The 18,582-nt window shown below is 38.2% G+C and overlaps 1 protein-coding gene across 5 annotated transcripts in view; it reads left to right on the top strand.

The window, feature by feature from the left end:
- The window catches only part of TRAPPC9 (trafficking protein particle complex 9), a 455,527-nt gene that overhangs the window by 209,237 nt on the left and 227,708 nt on the right, over positions 1-18,582 (top strand). For all 5 annotated transcript variants that reach the window (XM_035319324.1, XM_035319322.1, XM_035319323.1 and 2 more), the window contains one exon: positions 3,555-3,645. In XM_035319324.1, the coding sequence (XP_035175215.1) occupies positions 3,555-3,645 (91 nt within the window). The remainder of the gene's footprint in view (positions 1-3,554; positions 3,646-18,582) is intronic.

Here is an 18,582-nt window from a genome sequence, read left to right as displayed (position 1 = left end):
GAATTCAGACCTGGGTGAACGGTGAGCGGAGGCTTTTCAAAATGGGACTTCTATGGAACAGCAGGTTTGTGATCGCAGTGGCAGGTCATGAAAATGTGCGGAGGCTTATTTAGGGAGATGTAACCTGCAAAGTCAGACTTGAACAGCCTGTACTTCTGTTTAGCTGAGCGTTTGTTTTCAATGACTTTTACATTCTGGATCATAAAGTTGTCATTCATCAGCTTGCACTTTGAGCAGAGTGGAAGGGTGCAGTGGCACCCCCGGCTCCAGCTGATTTGCTTTAATTGACAACCAGAGGCTTGACATTCAGTGCTCTTTGTAGCCACTGGGCATGCTTAGACCATCCCACCACACCGAGTTTCTCTGTGATTCTTTGGTGATTTTTGTCTTTGAGGCTGCCTGGCAGCAGGGTTTTACCTGGTCTGGATGCTTAGGGAACTTTGTGGGCAAGATCTTAGGTGCCTGTTAAAAAGTAAGCACTTTGGGGATTTGCTGCCAAGGGAAAGCGTGTTTGCTGAACCAGTTTGTGCAACTTGGACATCACTATTGTATCGAATCTGTTTTGTCCCGAAGAAGGTGAGGTTGCATGGATTAGGGAATAATGGAGGTTGGAAGGAAGCTCTCCAGGTCTGGTAGAACACGCTGTCCTGCAGCTTGTGTCTGTTGCCCCTCTTCATGCTACTGTGTTCCTCCAGGAAGAGTCTGACTCCATCTTCTCTATTCTCTCCCACAATGACAGAAAGCAGAAAAATTTCTTCTTAGGCTTTCTTCTCTTCTCGAGACCAAACAAACCCCCTTCTCTCAGGTTTTTATGCTGTGTGCTCCAGCACTGTAATCATCCGGTAACTCCAGGGAACTTGATCCAGTGTTTTGCTGTCTCGTACCAGGGAGCAAAAACTGGACATGGGGCTTAAAAGTGTGGAAAGGCAATTTTTAATAGTTGATATGCAAATATATATATTTAAATCACTGCAGACATTTGCCATGGCTTAAATATATATTTTCTTCTGAATATTGTACTCACCTGGAGGAACTGCCCGTATTTTTAACAGTGGTCTGTTGCAGAAGTTATCACATGCATTGTAAAGTATTCTGCATCGATTTTAACAGGTCGTTGGCTGTAGAAATAATCTGTGGATGTGTTGAATTTGAAATTGCAAAAATGTGTTTTCCTTATGAATACACGGATCTGTTTTGATAGCATTTACCAATATTAAACTTTGGAGAATCACCTTTTTAATAGTCATTTTATAGTGGCATCTGAGACATTAAGCTTTCCATGGAGCTTTAGGCAGTAAAAATGTGTAATATTCCAGGCACCACTGTGAGCCAGTTGTAAGTAAATTACAGTTACGTTAGCTTAACATTACGGGTAATGGCAACCTCTCTGTTTTAAAACTTCCTTAAAACACTGCCTTTTTATTAGTGCTTTCTCTCGCTTATATTCCTTAGATTAAAGATGTGATAACAGAATTATTTATCTGCTGTGTCTATAAAGCACTCCAAATATGTATTCTCTATCTTGGAGTTTGGTTTATGACAATTACTCTGTTGTGCCGGTGTCCTGGGTTTTATTTTTCAGCAGCAATGTTTTTCTGAGGTGGCAGTCTGCTGTCCTGAATTTTCCAAATAGGTGGGTTCCTGTAATGTTGTTTATGGCTTTCAGATTCCTTGGTTAGGACTCATGATTTCTTCATTTGTAGGGAAATTAAAGCTATTTAATACATTTTTTCAGGCCATAATGAGGATTATTGATTTTTTTTTTTTTTTTTTGGTGAAAATGCTATAAATTATCGATTCCCTCTTTAATCATCTCCTTGAGCTCTCGAGTCTCAACTATTAGCTGTTTTTAGTCTGAGGTTTCAAGATTTTTTTTAAACCTTCTGGAGAACATGTAAAATTATGTCCTGTGGTAGAAATTAGTTGTTCTCAGTACCTGTTAATTTTCTTTTAAATGACTCAGATGAGAACATACTTGATCAGTCTGATGATGTGCCGCCCTTTTCAGAGTTTTTCAGAAAAAGAACTGATGGCTTTAAGGAGTTGTTTATAAAAACTCATGGATTAATCTATCTTTGTTTATCTGTCCGTGGGAAAGATGGCTCCAGTTCTTTTTTGGAGTGGTTGGATAAAGCCTCGAGGCATCTTCCCGGGAGTTCAGCCTGTAATTACGTTGGGACAGCACTTCACCTGTGGTTATTATGTTGGATAAGGAGAACTTTTGAGAAGCTCATGTGCAGAGCCCAGCTTGCTCCACATCCACTTCTTCCTGAAGGTGAAATACCTGAAGGGAGGGCACAACGAAGATGGAGCCAGGCTCTTGTCAGTGGGGCCCAGTGCCTGGCCAAGAGGCAATGGGAACAAACTGGGGCACAGGAGGTTCCCTCTGACCATCAGGCAGCACTGCTGTGCTGTGTGGGTGGCTGAGCAATGGCACAGGTTGCCAGAGAGGTTGTGGAGTCTCCTTCTTGGAGACCTTCAAAAGCCACCTGGACATGATTACGGGCACCCAGATGGTCCCTTCCAACCTCAACCACTCCGTGATGCCTCTAAGCCTACCTGAGACGGGAGCTTCTTGCAGTACAAAATTGTGCCGAAGCCAGTCAGCGCAACTTGGGCAAAATATGAAGTGGTTCTAATATCTGTATGTCCTTCAAAGCCCTTTGTGCTCTTCTGAAATCAGAGAATTAGAAAAAAAAATCCAGTGCTCTTTGACATAGGTTTCCTGATGCACCCCACATTATCGTCAATATTCATATTAAATATATATAATTTTAATATATTGTTTATAATTATTATTATGAATTTGTTTACATGGAAAATGGTATCTTTGTGTTCCATTGGTTTTGAAGCCCTTTAAACACAGAGATTCTGTTACTCCCAACAGTTGATTTCAGTTCTCTGCTGTCCTTAGAGTAAGAATATTTTTTCTCATTTCAGTCTGAGCTTGTCCCTGAGTTCATACAGGACTGAGTAAAAGGGAAGACTGCAGGTTACATGCCCATACAATTCTGGCTTGATGTTTACCCTTCATAGAATCATTGACTGGCTTGGGTTGGAAGGGACCTTAAAGATCAAATAATGACATTGTCACTAAATTCTCTACCATTCCTTCTATGTCCACAGAACTTGCCCCAAGCCAATATTCAAAACTAACCTACCTCACATTTGTTACAGTTTGTATTTTATTTCTTTTTGTTTCCAGATTGTTCTTACCTTGTCATTTTGAATTGTGATCCTGCACCACATACTTACAGATTCTGCATTTTTACAGCTTCCAGATTTTTTCTCCTTGTGCTTTACTATTATTCAGACACTTTTTACCTTTTCATATTTATATTTAATGCTCCCCAGTGGAATTAAATTTTATATTCCAGAGATACAAACTGCTCTAATGATTATTGTTAGCCAATTTACTGACTAATAAGACCAAATATAAAACTTGAACCTTTAATGAATCTTGAAGTTGCAGTTTTGATTTGCAGTAATAAAATTTGTCCGTGCTACTTGCTCTTTTTTTCTCTGAATCAAAGTTTTCCTTAATTCTAATTTACCCTTCCTTGAAGCGTGAAGGAGAAGCAAGTGTGGAAGGCGTTCTCAATCAACTGGTCCTGGAGCATCTACAGCTGGCTCCTCTCCAGTGGGGTGAGTAATGTCAAAATCTACTGATGATCTCTTCTGAGGACGTACTGGTTTGTAATCTCTGGCAGCATGAGAATGGTAATGTTTTCATTTACTGGTACTCTGTGATACGGAAGAATCTGCTAGTTTTTTTTTTTTTTTTCCCTTTAGATATTTTGCTTAGCTGAATATAAACGTAAAAATTATATCAGTTTTGTTTTAAGTATCACTGTTCAGTGATGGTATATATGAAACCTGAGTATGCACTTTTTCCCGTAATTTGTGGACCGAGATGTTTTGCAGGAGAGGTGGCTGCTGCTTAAATTTTCTCTTTGCCTGACAGTGCATGTTTTTCAAGTAATTTCTCTAAAACATTTTAATACAGAATTGCGGTGTTATTTGTGGTATTTTTCTCATCATAATCTAGGTATTTGCACTAGTATCTTTCTTAGTAATCTTAGTAAATCTTAACTTTGCATTTAGAGTGGTGTTCAAACAGTTAAATATTTCATTGATTTAATTTTGAAGAAGTGTGATAATTTGACTTGTGTCTAAGGTTCTTAACAAGGCTGGTGTAGAGGTTTTGGAACATGGGGTATTTTATTCCCAGCCCTTCTGCTGCAGTGATCGGTTACAGAAGAAGTACCATGTTTGTAAGAAAACTGTTTTCAAAGTCTTTGTTTTAAAAGCAAATTTAACTCTATGCTCCTTGTTCTAATTAATTTGATGACTCAGAGAGGACCGCTTTTAAGGAGCAATGGTCCATCAGCATTGTCTGAGTTAATTATTTAAACTTAAAAGACCCCAAATGCTCTTATTTCCATACATTTATCCTTACAATTGCTTTTTTTTTCCAAGCATGCAGACCATCCTCAACTCATGTCAAAATGTGTACGCACCTGATATATAGATGAGAAGGCTGAAACTGGTAGTATTTTGAATCTGTTGTGTTGTAAACATGTCGAACTTTAAACATCTGTCTCTGAAACCATGCTTACCTGGCAGCTGTCCTTCAGAGGATTCAGAGATTTGGTAGCACTTGCTTGGATGTCTGTCTGTGGCGATTTGGTCCTCATCAGTAAAACAGGCAGCTCGTGGCAGATGTATGTGGTCAGCTCAGGTCACTTGGGAGTCATCTTAGTTCAACTGAGTGCCATTGACCTTAAACAGGTTTGTAGTCGGGACTCTGGGCTTGGAGATCTTTCCTTGGCCTTTTTGCATGGGAGATCATCTTAAGGATGAATTCTTATTCCTCATACTTACTTCTTTTTTAATTTTCTTGGTTTTCTTTTTTGGTTTGCAGTTAACTGCCAGAGTCCACCTTACAGCCTCTAAGTGAAAGAGGCTTTTAGAGTCACAGGACTGCATTCACTAATCCTGCCTAAGTGGTGATTTTCATTGATATTTTGATGCATTATTCAGAAATCGTGACTGTAGCACGGATTTACAATAAAATTCAATTGCCTGTGCAGTTGGTAATTTCTCATGTTGTCGCTTAATGCAGAGTTGCAGTTGCTGTAGTTGCCAGAACATATGTACAGCAACTAACACTCTGCGATGTTCTCTGCCTCATACCTGTAAATTCTTCTGATTTTACTTGAAAACAAAAGAAAAAATGAAAATAAAAAGCAATGGAGAAATTTCAGTTTCAGCTATAACTTCACATATTCAGTAGCTGAATCTTTGCTACCGAGTTTCACCACCGTGTGGCCAGGTAAACCTACCTGCAGTCATCCTGAGGAAAGCTAGTGGGATCCTTCAGAAAGGCTGTGATAGGCTAATTTTGATTTTATTAGTGTGTCGGATGGAGGAGGAATTAAAAGATTGTCTTTCAATTCGGTAGGTGGGAATAACAAGGATTTGTTGGAATGGCTGGACAATCAAGAATGAGTGTATGTGTACACAACTTTAGGCGATGTGACACATGGTCCTTCAGACTCTAAATTTTAGCCAGATTATGTTTCCTACTATAGCTATAGTAAAGTGTTACGTGTTTCAAATCATCTAAGATGTAATGCACATTCTGTTTTCCTGTATTTTTTTTCCTGTTGCTTTGAAGTGATAGAAACAGTGTTTGTGCTTTCGTATGGTTTATTATAGACCTCCACTATCTTGTACAAATCTGCTTTTTTCAGTGATGGTGGTCTGTGCTGAATACCAATATTGAGATAATCTTATGCAAGCTATCTTAAACGTTCTTTGACCGTTACCATTTCCACTTAAAGAACTGTCATCTTAATACGTATAATTAACGCGGCAGTGTTTTACAAATGTTCTTTTATCATCCCTCCCCTCCGATTTCTTTTTGATGTTATTGATAAGTTACTTTTAAGAATAATGTAATATGGCACCGTCGGCCCCTTGACTTTTTTTCCTCTCAATCATCATACTGTTTGTAGTCAGAACCTTGCTTTGCTTTGAGCTTTGCTTTTCTGCAAAAAAAACATTAACTAGCATTTTAATATGAACACTCTTTATATTAGCCATCATTGTAATACAACCTTTGAATATATTGGCTAAGAAATGTTGCTTTAGTGTTGGGTAATGAAATTGATCCTATGATTATTCAAAGCTTTTCCTATATTGATGGTTACACTGAAGGGTTTACTATATTATAAGGGCTCACATTGAAACATGAATGAATGTTTAACGATTTAAAAAAAATGACTGGCTCTTGTTCAAAATTATGCAAGCTGGACTTCAACATTTATTTTAAATTTGACCTAATTTATATTCAAGTTAATACTACATTTCTAAAATTATAAAGGCATATTGAAATAATTTTTCATGTAAACTTGACGATCCTGTCTGTGTTTCACCAAATGCAAGGCAAAGAGTGGAATTAAAAGTTAGTGGCAGAGAAGTTTTGGTCTAAGGGTCAGAAGTCAGCTCTGAGGGTTGTCAGATGGAGGAAAAAAGTGGCTCTTAGTGGACAGTGTGGGCTGTCATTTCATATGATTAAATGACCGGGGAAGGGAAAAGTATTTAAAACATAAGGAATGGTAAAAAAGAAAATATGTCGAAGGCTAGAGAGGGAGAGTTCTTAATGTGTTGTTAAAATTGATTTTAAGATTTAGGATATCTCTGTAAAATGAAGTTGTCTATTAGCGAGGTTAGTAAATCACATGTAATTGAAAAACATGATCTTGCTCAACACCAGCAAGTTCAATGTTCTCTAAAATTTATGACATATTTTCTTTTTATTGCTGGGCAACAAACCAAATGTAGGAATAGATGTGGTTTTAAGGTGCATATATTAATATGATCAAATCAAGGAAACATAGCCTGCAAAGTTTAATGAGAAGAACCAAGACTCTTCCAAGGCGTACATATGTCATGCAAGTCCCGTGGTTTGATTTGAAAACGGTCAGATGGAGGCAATTGTAATTGCTTGCGGTGAGATATTTTTTCAATCTTTATTTGATTTATGCTGCTAAGTTTTGCAAGCAAGCAAAATTTGGACACCGAACACTTCTCAGTTTGATGGTACTCTTCTGCATTTTATAGGGAAATAATCACAGGTACGAATGCCATGCACAAAATGTTGTAACCAAAGTTGAAATAGACTGAATTTGAAATGGGCTTTTGATTGAACCTGAAATAGGTTGGACCCAGGATATCCCTACATTCAAATTTGATGTACTACATTTAAAGTGAGACGTTCCCAACTTTTTGCATGTTGTATATAAATTTCACAACAGAAAGTTTTTTGAATTTCTCCTCCTTTGTAAAGCAAAAGAAACTGAACTTCTGTTGCTGGCTGCAACCACAGGTAAAGATGTTTTTCCTGATGGTCCTCATACATTGTAAGAGTGAAGATTTATTGGAGATGTTTGATTTAGGAATTTAGAATTGTAGACAAATCTTGAGGTGCTGCATGTCATAATGCATAGGGCAAACATTTAGCTTTTCCTTCCCTGTAGAAACTGGCTGAATAACTGAAAACCAATGATTATACATAAATTCTAAAAACTGTATTTGCAATAATGTTCCAGGAACCATACGATGATCAAGCATCGCCACAGGCAAAGTCCAGAAATACCTTTTGCTTTCATTCATTCTGTTATTTCATTTACTCATTTCATTCATTCTTCACCTCTTACTTTCTAATAAATAGGAATTTCAAGACAGCTGATAACAATTACTTTAATTTTAGATACCTTTTCACAATGCAATATATTTCATTTTCATGTTATTGAAGGGGAAACTAACAATGTTGTTGTTAAATGTTGTTTCCAGATCAGAATTAAGGAAAGTGGTGGTTGATAGCCAAAGTCTTAGTTATTTCCATATAGGTAGAGTATACTACATTTCGTTGTGGGTCCACAATAAATTGTTGGTCTCCTTGCATCATGCAGGCACGCTGAGCTTACAGAAAACTCAAAACATCAGAACCGAAGGGTGGTTTTAAATTGGTCCTTGCAGGTAGTTAGCTTCAAGAGGAGGTAGATTTAAAAGTATTTTGATGTGGTTTATGAGGATGCAGTCCACAACAGCTTGTTTGGAAGTTCTGTCTGGTTGTGTTTTGCAAAACATCTTACTAAGTATTACTTTTTAAAGAAATTATCTCAATAATATATGGTTTATTTTAAAGAGCATCAAATTAGAATAATTTTTCACAGCTTACATATTTCATGGATCTTAAAATTAATTACTGAAGCTACTCGCCCATTTTATTTTGTATTTTCCAGTCTGACCTTAGACCATAATTAAATCTTCCTTTCCACAGTTTATGTGATTAACTCCGAGATTGCAGCAGTGTCAAATCACCATGTCCTCAATACAGAGGAAAATATTTTAAAGTATTTGTCAGTGAGTAGATGAGGAAGTCGTACATCTCTAAGCCTGTGTCCTGGCTGCTATCTTGACACCCTGACAGCTTGTCCCCCCTCCAAGGCCTCACTTAAAAAGAGCCAAATCTCTGCAGCCAGGATCACTGCTAACAGTTTGGGTTTAGTCGGGGCATTCCTACAATGTTGCTCATCCTCCATCTTTGAATCACATGTTGGTAGTAGTTAAAAGAACAGTTTTAAGAGGGACCTGCAAGGAAGCAGTTTTACTTTCTCTTTTAATACACAAATCACTCATTATCACAGGATCATGTGGATTATGTAGAGATAAGCTTGGGAATATGGAGAGATCAGGTGAGTGTATCAGGGTCTGTCCTTCAAAAATATTACAAATATGATTCTAGTCATTTATCAGACTAGAATACTCTTAAATGTTTTGTATTTCAGAATTACAGTAGATAGGCTGTTCCCAGCAGAAGTTAAGTTGAAACCAAGAAAACGATAGCCAGGAAATTTAAAGAGAAAGTTGTCTATGAGGCAGAGAATCGCAGTGTGATTCACAGCAAGACAGAAACCGAGAAACAGTTGGGTGGTAAATGAATTTCACTAGGTAACCAACCTTTCTCATCCATTTAGAAAAACCTTCAGGTTTTTCATTTTTATTTTTAAGAATTAAGAGAGGTGGGAACACTTTCGTATCTTAACAGCTTGTGTGCAGGCTGTTTTGGAGGATATTTTGGCAATGTCAGATAAGCAACATGCTTTAGTTACTGGGAGGTGTTAAGGGACTGGGGTAGTACATTGAAAAAAAAAGGACTAACTTGATAAAACTAGGGCATCTGGCACAAAAGTAACATTCTCACATGTCAAAACATGCTATTGTGTGAAATGCTTGGAATCAGCTATTGCTTCTAATTCTTACCAAAGCCTTGGTTACTCTAAACTGAGGGGAAAAACTTGCAGAGAAAGGGTTTCAGACATAGGTAGACTAGTAGGGATTTCAAAGAAAAGGTACTAAGAATAAAGAGAGCACCAAAAAGTGAAAACAAATGAACAAAGCCTCCCATAATGGGTTGAGACCCAGTGGTTACATCCTTCTTGGATTTCTGAAGGAACTGGTAGCTGAAGCTGCAGGCCCAGAGTTTCTATCAAAGCAGTGGGAAGAGGCTGGAGGGAAAAAGGAGTAACAAATACTAATGGAGTTGTCTAAGCATTGGTCTAGGACCATTTTTTTATGATTTTGCCAGTGTGAACTGATAGCGATTTTTGCTTTAAAAAAGAAAAAGAAAAAAGACAAGAGAAGGAAGAAGAACATACTGATGAGATATGCTGATGGCTCAAAGACAAGCACCACAGTCTCTTCAAAAAGATCAGGCTACCACACAGGAATCAATAGATAATCTCAAAAAATCAAAGTACCATAACCAAAATGGATGAAATGTAAGTCCAGAAAGGAAAATTATCTGTTCAGAGACAAATAACACAGAAATCTGCTAGAAGTTCAGCTGTCTGAAGTGACTGGAGAGGGATTGATTAAGTGTTGCTCTGAGCTACCAGTGTGATTCAGCTGTGAAGAAAGGTGCATGGGATGTCTGCACAAGTCTCTAATGAAACCTCCCATGGGAAGCTTCTTACGGAAGAGCTCTAATCAAACCAGAGTAGGAAAAAGTAAAGTTTTGGAGGTGATCAAATAATGGAGACTTACTGTTAGGTTTACGTTTATGGGGTTATGTTACCACGCTGAATAAAATCTGCTCAGATACTGAGTTGAGTTAATCTGGCAGGTGGATTCTGTGTCGACTACTCAAGCATCTAAGACAGCCTCTCTTGCTTTGAACTACACTTTCTCTGATACAGATTTCTTTAATTTAACAAAATCAGGACATAGGAAATAAGTGGACTTATTGCTGGAAATCTGTCAGAGGATCAGTTTGCATGAAGGGGAGGAAATTGCCGAAATCAGGCAACTTTTGGCATAGAACATACTGAATAGTACCCGTCTGTTAATAAATGCAGTCTATTTTATTTATTTATTTTTTAAAGATGCTTAAGGATTTTAATACCATCTTGGAGCAGGAGAGGAAACTACCAGATGATGGTGTTTGATCAGATATGAAAAGGAAGGAGAAACTCAGAACTCTGTGGTAGCAGGATAATTAACTCATTCAAGTCTGAATCAGGCACATGCACCTAATAGCTTTTGTTACAGTGAGTTAAGTGACTTACTTTGTTTTCAGTATTTCCTTTTACAAAAGTTTAATGTATTTTTTTTTAATTTATTTTTTAAAAAAGGCATATACAGGTTACTTCTTTGTAGGAATAACGCTTATGAGATTGCAGTTAAGCCATAACAGGTGATGGAGGAACACCGTAAGGATGATAAATTGTTGCACAGTCAGAGCAAGGTACTTAATTTTTTAGGTACTGTTAGAAGCAAATTGAATAATAGATTAATTGAACATCCAAATTAAAAAATGAAAAGCTGTTGAAATAATCAAGAAAATGGGTTGCATTTTCAAAAAGAGGTTCAAAGACAATTGTAAGGAAGAAGATTGAAAAGACAAAGAAGCTGTCTTGTAAAGCAGTCAGTGACAAGTATCACCGAATCTGCAGAGAAATAGATTTCTATTACTTTGATGGACAAAGAAGATACCGTTTGAATAAAATTCAGAAAAATATAGTTCAGCTTGTGGACAATTAACAAAGAATAAAGGAAAAAAGATCAGAAGATGTATGTATGAACAAGAGAGGCAAGAAAGATGCTTTGATCAGGCAGGATTTTAATTACCCAGCAATTAAATGAATTGTACAGTTAAGTATGCAGAGAATGAGAAATGAAAAATAAGCTGATTCTACAATCAGAAATATTCTGAATAGCCTATGTAGGACAGGTTCAACACGTAATTGGTTTCGGGCAGTAAGCAGGAAGGGAGGCCTTGTTCCAGAAGGCATGCCTCAGCTTTCCTTATCTAGCTTCTGGTTTTATTCAGTTTTTATTTCTCTTTAAAAAATAAGTCATACGCTTGGAGCTGAATAGCATGAGTGCTGTAAAATGAAAGCAGTCTTTTCACTGACTACCCTGGACTTCGGATGAGACTCTTTTATGGAAAAAGGGTGTCCTTTGACTGGATTATGACATCTTCTGAAGAGAAGTGCAACTGTAAGTGCTGCAGTTTAGAAGTTCGTAGTTGAACAAATTCATTGGAAGCTTTTTCTTTTATTTTTATCTTTTGCTAAAAGCAAAATAAAACCCTGAAATAAAACCAAAATAATAATAATAATAAAAAATGCGTGTGGGCACATACACCCACACCCTTAACGTGTTTTGACCCTTCAGTTAAGGGCAGCTTGGTCTAAGATCAGTAGAAATTTTCTGGGGAACAGACGATCTGGGGGGAGGAAAGGTGGTTTAATTTGCAGTGTTCATTCTGAAGTAGTCCCTCATTTCATCAAGGAAGCAGAAGTGAATTAATGACTATAAAGAACATAAATCCACCTCAATAAGCCTTGTAATGCTGAAATTAATAGCTTCCAACTGCCAAAACCTCAACAGTACGAGCATAAGACTAGAACAGACAGATTTGTATGAGAAAATTACAAGTGTTGACTGGAGTCCTCTCTTTTTCATTTTCTCTTCTTTTCATTTTTACTTTTTTTTTTTTTTCTCTCTCAAAATCAGCTGCTAATTGTCTATTTTCTAGATTAAGAGATTTATTTTTCCGTCTCCTTTTTTCGCCATTTCTTTCTTGAATGTTGAAACTTTGTGGTTTTACTTCTGTTTTTATTTTATATACCTGACTTTTGTATTAAGTGACCATAATGTGTGTGTATGGAGATATATATATATTTAGAAGAGAGATATTACAGTTTTAGGCAAGGAAGAGGTTAATTTGATTTGATTGATTTGAATAATTGAAATAATTAATTAATTTGATTTTTACAAAGGAAGCCAGTCAAAAAGAAAAACCATCCCAAGCTATGACTATATACTCAGTAGTGATCTTATTTTACTATGCATTTCTTTATCAAGCAAAAATTCAGACTCACTTCAGTATCATTTTTGGATACATTAGTAAAAGTTATAGAAGGAGATGGGCTTTTTTTTTTTTTTTCTGTTTTTAATCTTACTGTATAGAAGAGCTGAGCAAATGTATTCTGCAGTATGGCTGCAGTAAGAGCTTTCATCAAAAGACACTGTATTTGTTTTCTGTTACTCATTACATTTGGAGCGGTGTCATAGAAAGTTGTGGCTCAATAGTGTCAGACATGTACAGAGCTGTTACAGAACTTTCATATCAAGGCCAGAGACAAGAGATGAAATAAGGAAGAATCTTAATTAAAAATGTTAGTAGTATATGGAAAGGGTAAAATGGCTCAGCAGTGTCTGGAATTACACAGAGAGAAATAATTGCTTGCCTCATGTGAAAACTTCAGGGAAAAAAAAGGCAGCAGCAGCAATCCTCAATAATTAAAAGAAGTGTCAAGGGATAATTACATTTCTGTGCTTTGATAAACAGTCAAGTGTCAGTTATCTGAATCAGCGGTGGGGTTGGGTTATTCAAGCTAAAGGAAAAGTGCAGGTATTAAAAGCATCAGAAACCTTAAGTAAAAAACTTCAGAGCAGAAACAGAGGCCACCAGCCCCAAATGCTTCTGCCTGGGAGCCTTTGAACAGTACTTCCATGCTGTGGGAGCAGTTAGTAAATTTATTGTAGTGGTACTTGAGGGCTCAGAGCTGCAAACAAGCTGCAGCCAAGCACTGCTGAGCTGGGGACATTGGCAACACAGGGCTTCTCAGCGGGGTCTTTGCCTTCCTCATACTTGGATGGGTAGGTGGGGTCAAATATGATGTTACACCTCTATATCATGTAATTTGGATTCAAGGCTCGTATTTGAAACACAATACATTTGTAGCTCAGCCATTCTGCCCAGGAGTTTGCCCAAATGCATAACCCTCCCTCCAAAATGGGAGCTGACCCCGCGGTGATGGTGTCCACACTGTGCTGGCTAGTGGGCTCCTTTGTGACATTGAGCTCCCAGTTACTGCATCTCTGCTTGCTTTTCTATCATGCTTTTCCCCATATATCCTTCACCTGCAGAAAGAAAACGTTTTTTTTGTCGTTTACAGAATTGCAAACTAGTGGTTGAGAAACAAAATGAAAAATAGTAATAAAGGTAGTCAAAGGTTTGAGATTAGATGAAAATAAGACCAGTAAGCAGCAGTCAGTTGGAGTGAACATCCTGAACTTTGTCTGCTTAAAGAGGCAAAATGGCCACTTCTGGTTTTCCAGTGACTATAATTTCTTATAACTTGTTGGAGCAAACAGTGAGTTTGTGAACGTCTGTTCCTAATGAAGGTATTAATCAGCAGTGCTCTCACCATTTGCTATTTACGAACTATTCTTGTTAAAGGTTAGGATGTATTTGAAGGAAATTATTTCTGTTTATGGGTACTTAACAGATAGGGATTTATATTGCCTGCATGCTTTTTAAATTAATATCGTAACATGAAATATACATCTTGATGTTATTTAATTCAGAAGTAGATTGCAGAAAGTGTCTCAGTGTAATGTTGTTTGGAGAGCCTTTTATAAACTTATTGAGCTGCATCTCAGAACCATACTGTGAGTAGGAATTTCAAGATTAAATTTATTTGTGACTCATTTCCAGCCCTTTTGTTCTCATGTCAATAATGTTCTTCAGTTTAAATAGCTTTTCTCAGTCTCTGAAGTTTGCCCTTTTTTACTCTAGCTTTTTATTTGGTGCATTTCAAGACAGCAGTCAGGACTACCTCTCCTAGTCTCCTTGATAGCATAGTGCTATTTTATTGCCCGTCTCACGATCATTTAAGTAGCCTTTATCCGTGTCTGTTGCAAAATACTTTTTTTTTTTTGGGGGGGGATCTGCATGACAAGACTAGCTCTTTAGAAGGATCATTCCTGACATGGATCCTTAATGATCTCTACCTTAAAAAAGTAAAAGTTCTTTCCTTTTCAAGATTATCTATCGTTATCTCCTATTAGTCGCTGGAATTGTAATGAATATTTAGTATTTCACAGAACATGATGTAGGCTATCAAGACCAGCATAGCCTCCCTTGCAAACATTAGTTTGAAATTGGTGATGATGGAGCAAATCCAGCCTGTTAAACCTTCTGTCACTTTTCAAAGTTTATGTACTAAGACCAAGGTGAATTTTGTTGATATCCAGCTACACCACAGTGTTCAGCAAGTGGCTGCAGTCTCCTCTAGCCTAACAAGGTCTTCAGTGTTTAAGATGGATAATAATGTAGTTCCTCTGAGTAAATACAAAATAATTAAACCGCCAAAACTTTCAGATGAACATTTTAATTCCATTTCATACTTTGGCTACTTAACTTCCTAACCAATGCTATAGTAAAGCAGTATCTGCACTTATTTCTGTCAGAGATGAATGTAATGCTACAAAAAAGTGTCTATATTTCAGACATTGTAAAGTTTATGAATTGATTTCAGATTCCCTAGTCACCACCATTTTTCATCCCTTAGTCTTCCTTAGCAAACACAGGCAGATGCTCCATAGCTGACTAGTGAGAGCTGGATTGATGCCTGCAGCTCCACTGCTTAACAGTCAGATATATAACAACTTCTTTCCTATTATCTTGGCTAGTGCTCTGAGTGACAAAATGGCATTTGTCTATCCAGGTGACTTGTGTTGTCCTTAAAAGCATGGAATCAACACGTGTTTCGTGCAGCGTTGCTTCCCAAGCACTTGGTGTTGCTAGGTGGAAGTTCAGCCATTGTTAGGAAACCCACATACACAGAGGAGTTTCAAGTGATAGATGAGTTTTCATTATAAGATAATTAAGCTTTTCATCACATTCACATGCAAAGTCTTAGAAATCCAAATATAAAGGATGTCCATGCCCAGGTGTTGTTGGGGGGCTGCAGAGCCTCCATGGGCAGAGGCTGGGGCTGCCCGAACATGGCCCCGTGCCAGGGAGAAGGCCCAGGGCAAGGGAGAAGCAGCAGAGGGCCCAGGCCCCAGGAGGAGGAGGGCAGGAGGGGCTCCAGGCCCACAGGCAGCAGGGATTCCCCGGCAGCCCTGCAGAGCCCCCGCTGGAGCAGATCTCCACCCTGCAGCCCGGGGAGGGCCCACGCCGCAGCAGGGGGACATTTCCTGAGGGAGCTGCGGCCGTGGGGAGCCCCTGTGGGAGCAGGGTGTTCCTGAAGGGCTGCAGCCCGGGGCAGGGCCCCTGCTGGAGCAGGGCCACAGGTGAGGAGGAAAGGGTGGCCAAGAGGGGCTGGGGGGGCTGAGCACATCCCCCATCCCATCCCATCCCATCCCATCCCATCCTATCCCATCCCCTGTGCTGCTGGGGGAGAGGGGTCAGATGAAGGGGGGTGTTGGGACTGGGAAAGGTAGGTAGGTGGAAAGTGTTATTCTGTCATGTTTCTTACAGCCTAAATCTGCTTCAGTTGGTAAGAAACAAAATCACTTTTCCCCAAGTGGTTCTTTTTACTCATGACAGTGATTGATGTCCCTACCTTTATCTCAACCCACAAGGTTTTCCATTCTATTTTCTCCCCCTGTCCTGTTGAGGAGGGGCAGGGAGACAGTGGCTGGGGGACATCTGGCAACTGGCCACCGGCAGCCCACCAAAGCATTACTTCAATTTCTCCTTCAATTTTCACCTTTTTGAGAGGCAGTAGTGCAGTCCATGCAGTTCTTCGGAGCCAATAATATTCAGAAATCTCTGCAGAAGTAGTAAACACCAGACAAAGACTAAAAATATGTATATATATAAAATGCTAGATTGATGCAAGACAAGGAATGGAAAGGAGAAGTTCAGGGCTGTTTACTTGTGAGAAATGTTTTGGCTTTCTGGCTGTCACAGCACATAGTTTTGGTGCAGGACGTCCATTCAGAAAGCTGCACACAATTCAGTCAAGTAAAAACGGGAGGAGGCAGACGAACCCTATGCCATGGGACGATGCGGACCTGCTAGGGAAGGCAGCTTGTAGCAGAGGTTAGAGGTGGTAATCTGGAAGCTGTTCTTCAAAAGGCAGAGTGGCACACAATGAAACTCGGTTATTTTGAGCGTTTGAAAAAAATCAGTTACTTGATTGTCATACATGAGAAACTTTCCCAGGTTTTCTTCTGTTACTGTAATAAATTGTTTTGAAAGCAATGTGTTGTGTGAGATTAAGAACAGCTCTGAAGTAATGTACATCATCTTTCTTAATCATTCTCGGTACTTATAAAGTATCTTTTGTATTGGTACCGGCAATTTGGTAATAATCCAGTAGCATTACCTAATTTAGGGAAAAGGCCACAGATGGTATTTACCCTTACCTTGAACCCGGAGTTTTAGTCTGTGGAGCTGTGGATGCCATACACCGTGCCATCAATGAACCTTTAAACGAATTAAGTTGGATAGTCCTATGGTATGAACTCACTATGGAGTTGCTGCATGGGTAAATTTAAAGGTGAAGGGACCAAAGGTATGCAGAAACCCAGATATTTCATTTGGCTGAGGAATTAGGTTTTATTTACATCCCATTCTCTGTAGATACGAACTAAATACTGCCCCATTGGATTTTTGTAACATTGTCTGTCCCATCAATTATCTCATGCTGTTGTTTGTTCTTCAAATTTGAAACTCAGACTGTTCTACACAGGATAGTGGGTAGTTCTTAATTGCAAAAATTCCAAATGTGATCCTTGGTCGATGCTATTTTTTATTTTTATTTTTTCATGAAAGTTCAAGGTAGCAGCATGCATATTCTCAGTATGCAAGTCTTCTGGATATCATTGGCTAGTACTGTTTATACTGAACCTTGCGGTGATGAAGTCTTTGAACTACCCTGGGGAGGAAGCTTTAAACTCAAATACTGTAGTGATGACTCCTATACTTTTCGTGACATCCTAAAATCGAGAGAGGAGGCTGTAATGAAAGGCTGTTATATAGATAATGCTAAAGAAACAGGAGTTGTAAGTGCAGGTTCAAATATTTTCACTGCTGAAGTGGAAGTGCCCTGAGCATTTCTCTAGAAATTAAATCCCAGTACATAGTATCTGGCAATTAATAGCAAATCAAAACTGTTTTATATGCGGTGATTAGTCAGTCTTTAATTGTCATTACTTCATATTCTAATGGCAATCTGAGTTTATTCAAGTTTATAAACACTGAAATAAAGAGAAGTAAATATTTTATTCAGTAAAAATTTTGCTGCTATATAATAATGTCTAGGTGAAAAGTCACTTGGGATTCTTTGTATTTTGAAAATGAATCCGAGTCATCTTGCTATTCATTAAGCAGTGCTCTCCTGCTCCATCATAAATAATAAATGCTATGATGGGAAGACTCATCACTTGTTAGTGAAATTTGAATATCAGCAAGTAAATTAATAGATACAAATAAAAAGCAAGCTCATGTCATCACAAAATATCCTAAAACATTTCTAAAGCTGTAGCATGAATGTCAGGCTTGGATACCATCTTCTGCCTAGGAAAGTGGAAATTAATCAAGATTATCTAGAGCTGTTTCCTGTTTTTTTTTTTTTTTTTTTTTTTTTTTTTTTCTGTTCCCCATTCAAACCAGACAAAATTGGCATGAATATAGAATATTTAATTTTATGTGCTTGCCCATGAAACAGGGTGAATTTCAAATGTTTGGAAAAGCTTATTCTGTAAGATCCCATGATGTCAGAAATAGCTTCATAGTTCTTCCTTTCAACCACTGTTAGGAGTGGATCTTCATTACGGAAGGTTGAGGCATTGTAAGTAGATATCCCTTGTTACCACCACCATCTCCCAAAAACCCAAACCCCATAACACCCCTCACACACATCCCCTGCGTTCTCTACCCCCGTTTCTGGGGTCGGATATCTGAGAACATTTATGGGAGATAATGGGAATTCAAAAAGGTGCTCTAAGCAGAAATGCGTCTTTCATTCTCCTTTCTCCCCATCCTCTCTAAGTCACTGTTCTGTGTGCGGAGGTCTCTTACTGAAGACAAATCATGTTTGTGAATTTATGTGGATTAAAATATTTCCAAGATGTGTACATTCAAATATTATAGGCTCTGTTGGATGCCTGAAAGTAACAACCACACTGGGAAATTTATATTTTACCCCGCTAATTGTTGGAAAATATGAACCCTTGATTGGTATGCAATTAGAAGTGTAACAT

The sequence above is a fragment of the Oxyura jamaicensis genome, chromosome 2 (assembly GCF_011077185.1).
Source record: "Oxyura jamaicensis isolate SHBP4307 breed ruddy duck chromosome 2, BPBGC_Ojam_1.0, whole genome shotgun sequence".
Taxonomy (NCBI): domain Eukaryota; kingdom Metazoa; phylum Chordata; class Aves; order Anseriformes; family Anatidae; genus Oxyura; species Oxyura jamaicensis.
The sequence above is the reverse complement of the archived record's forward strand: the minus strand, read 5'-3'. Positions and strand labels throughout refer to the sequence as shown.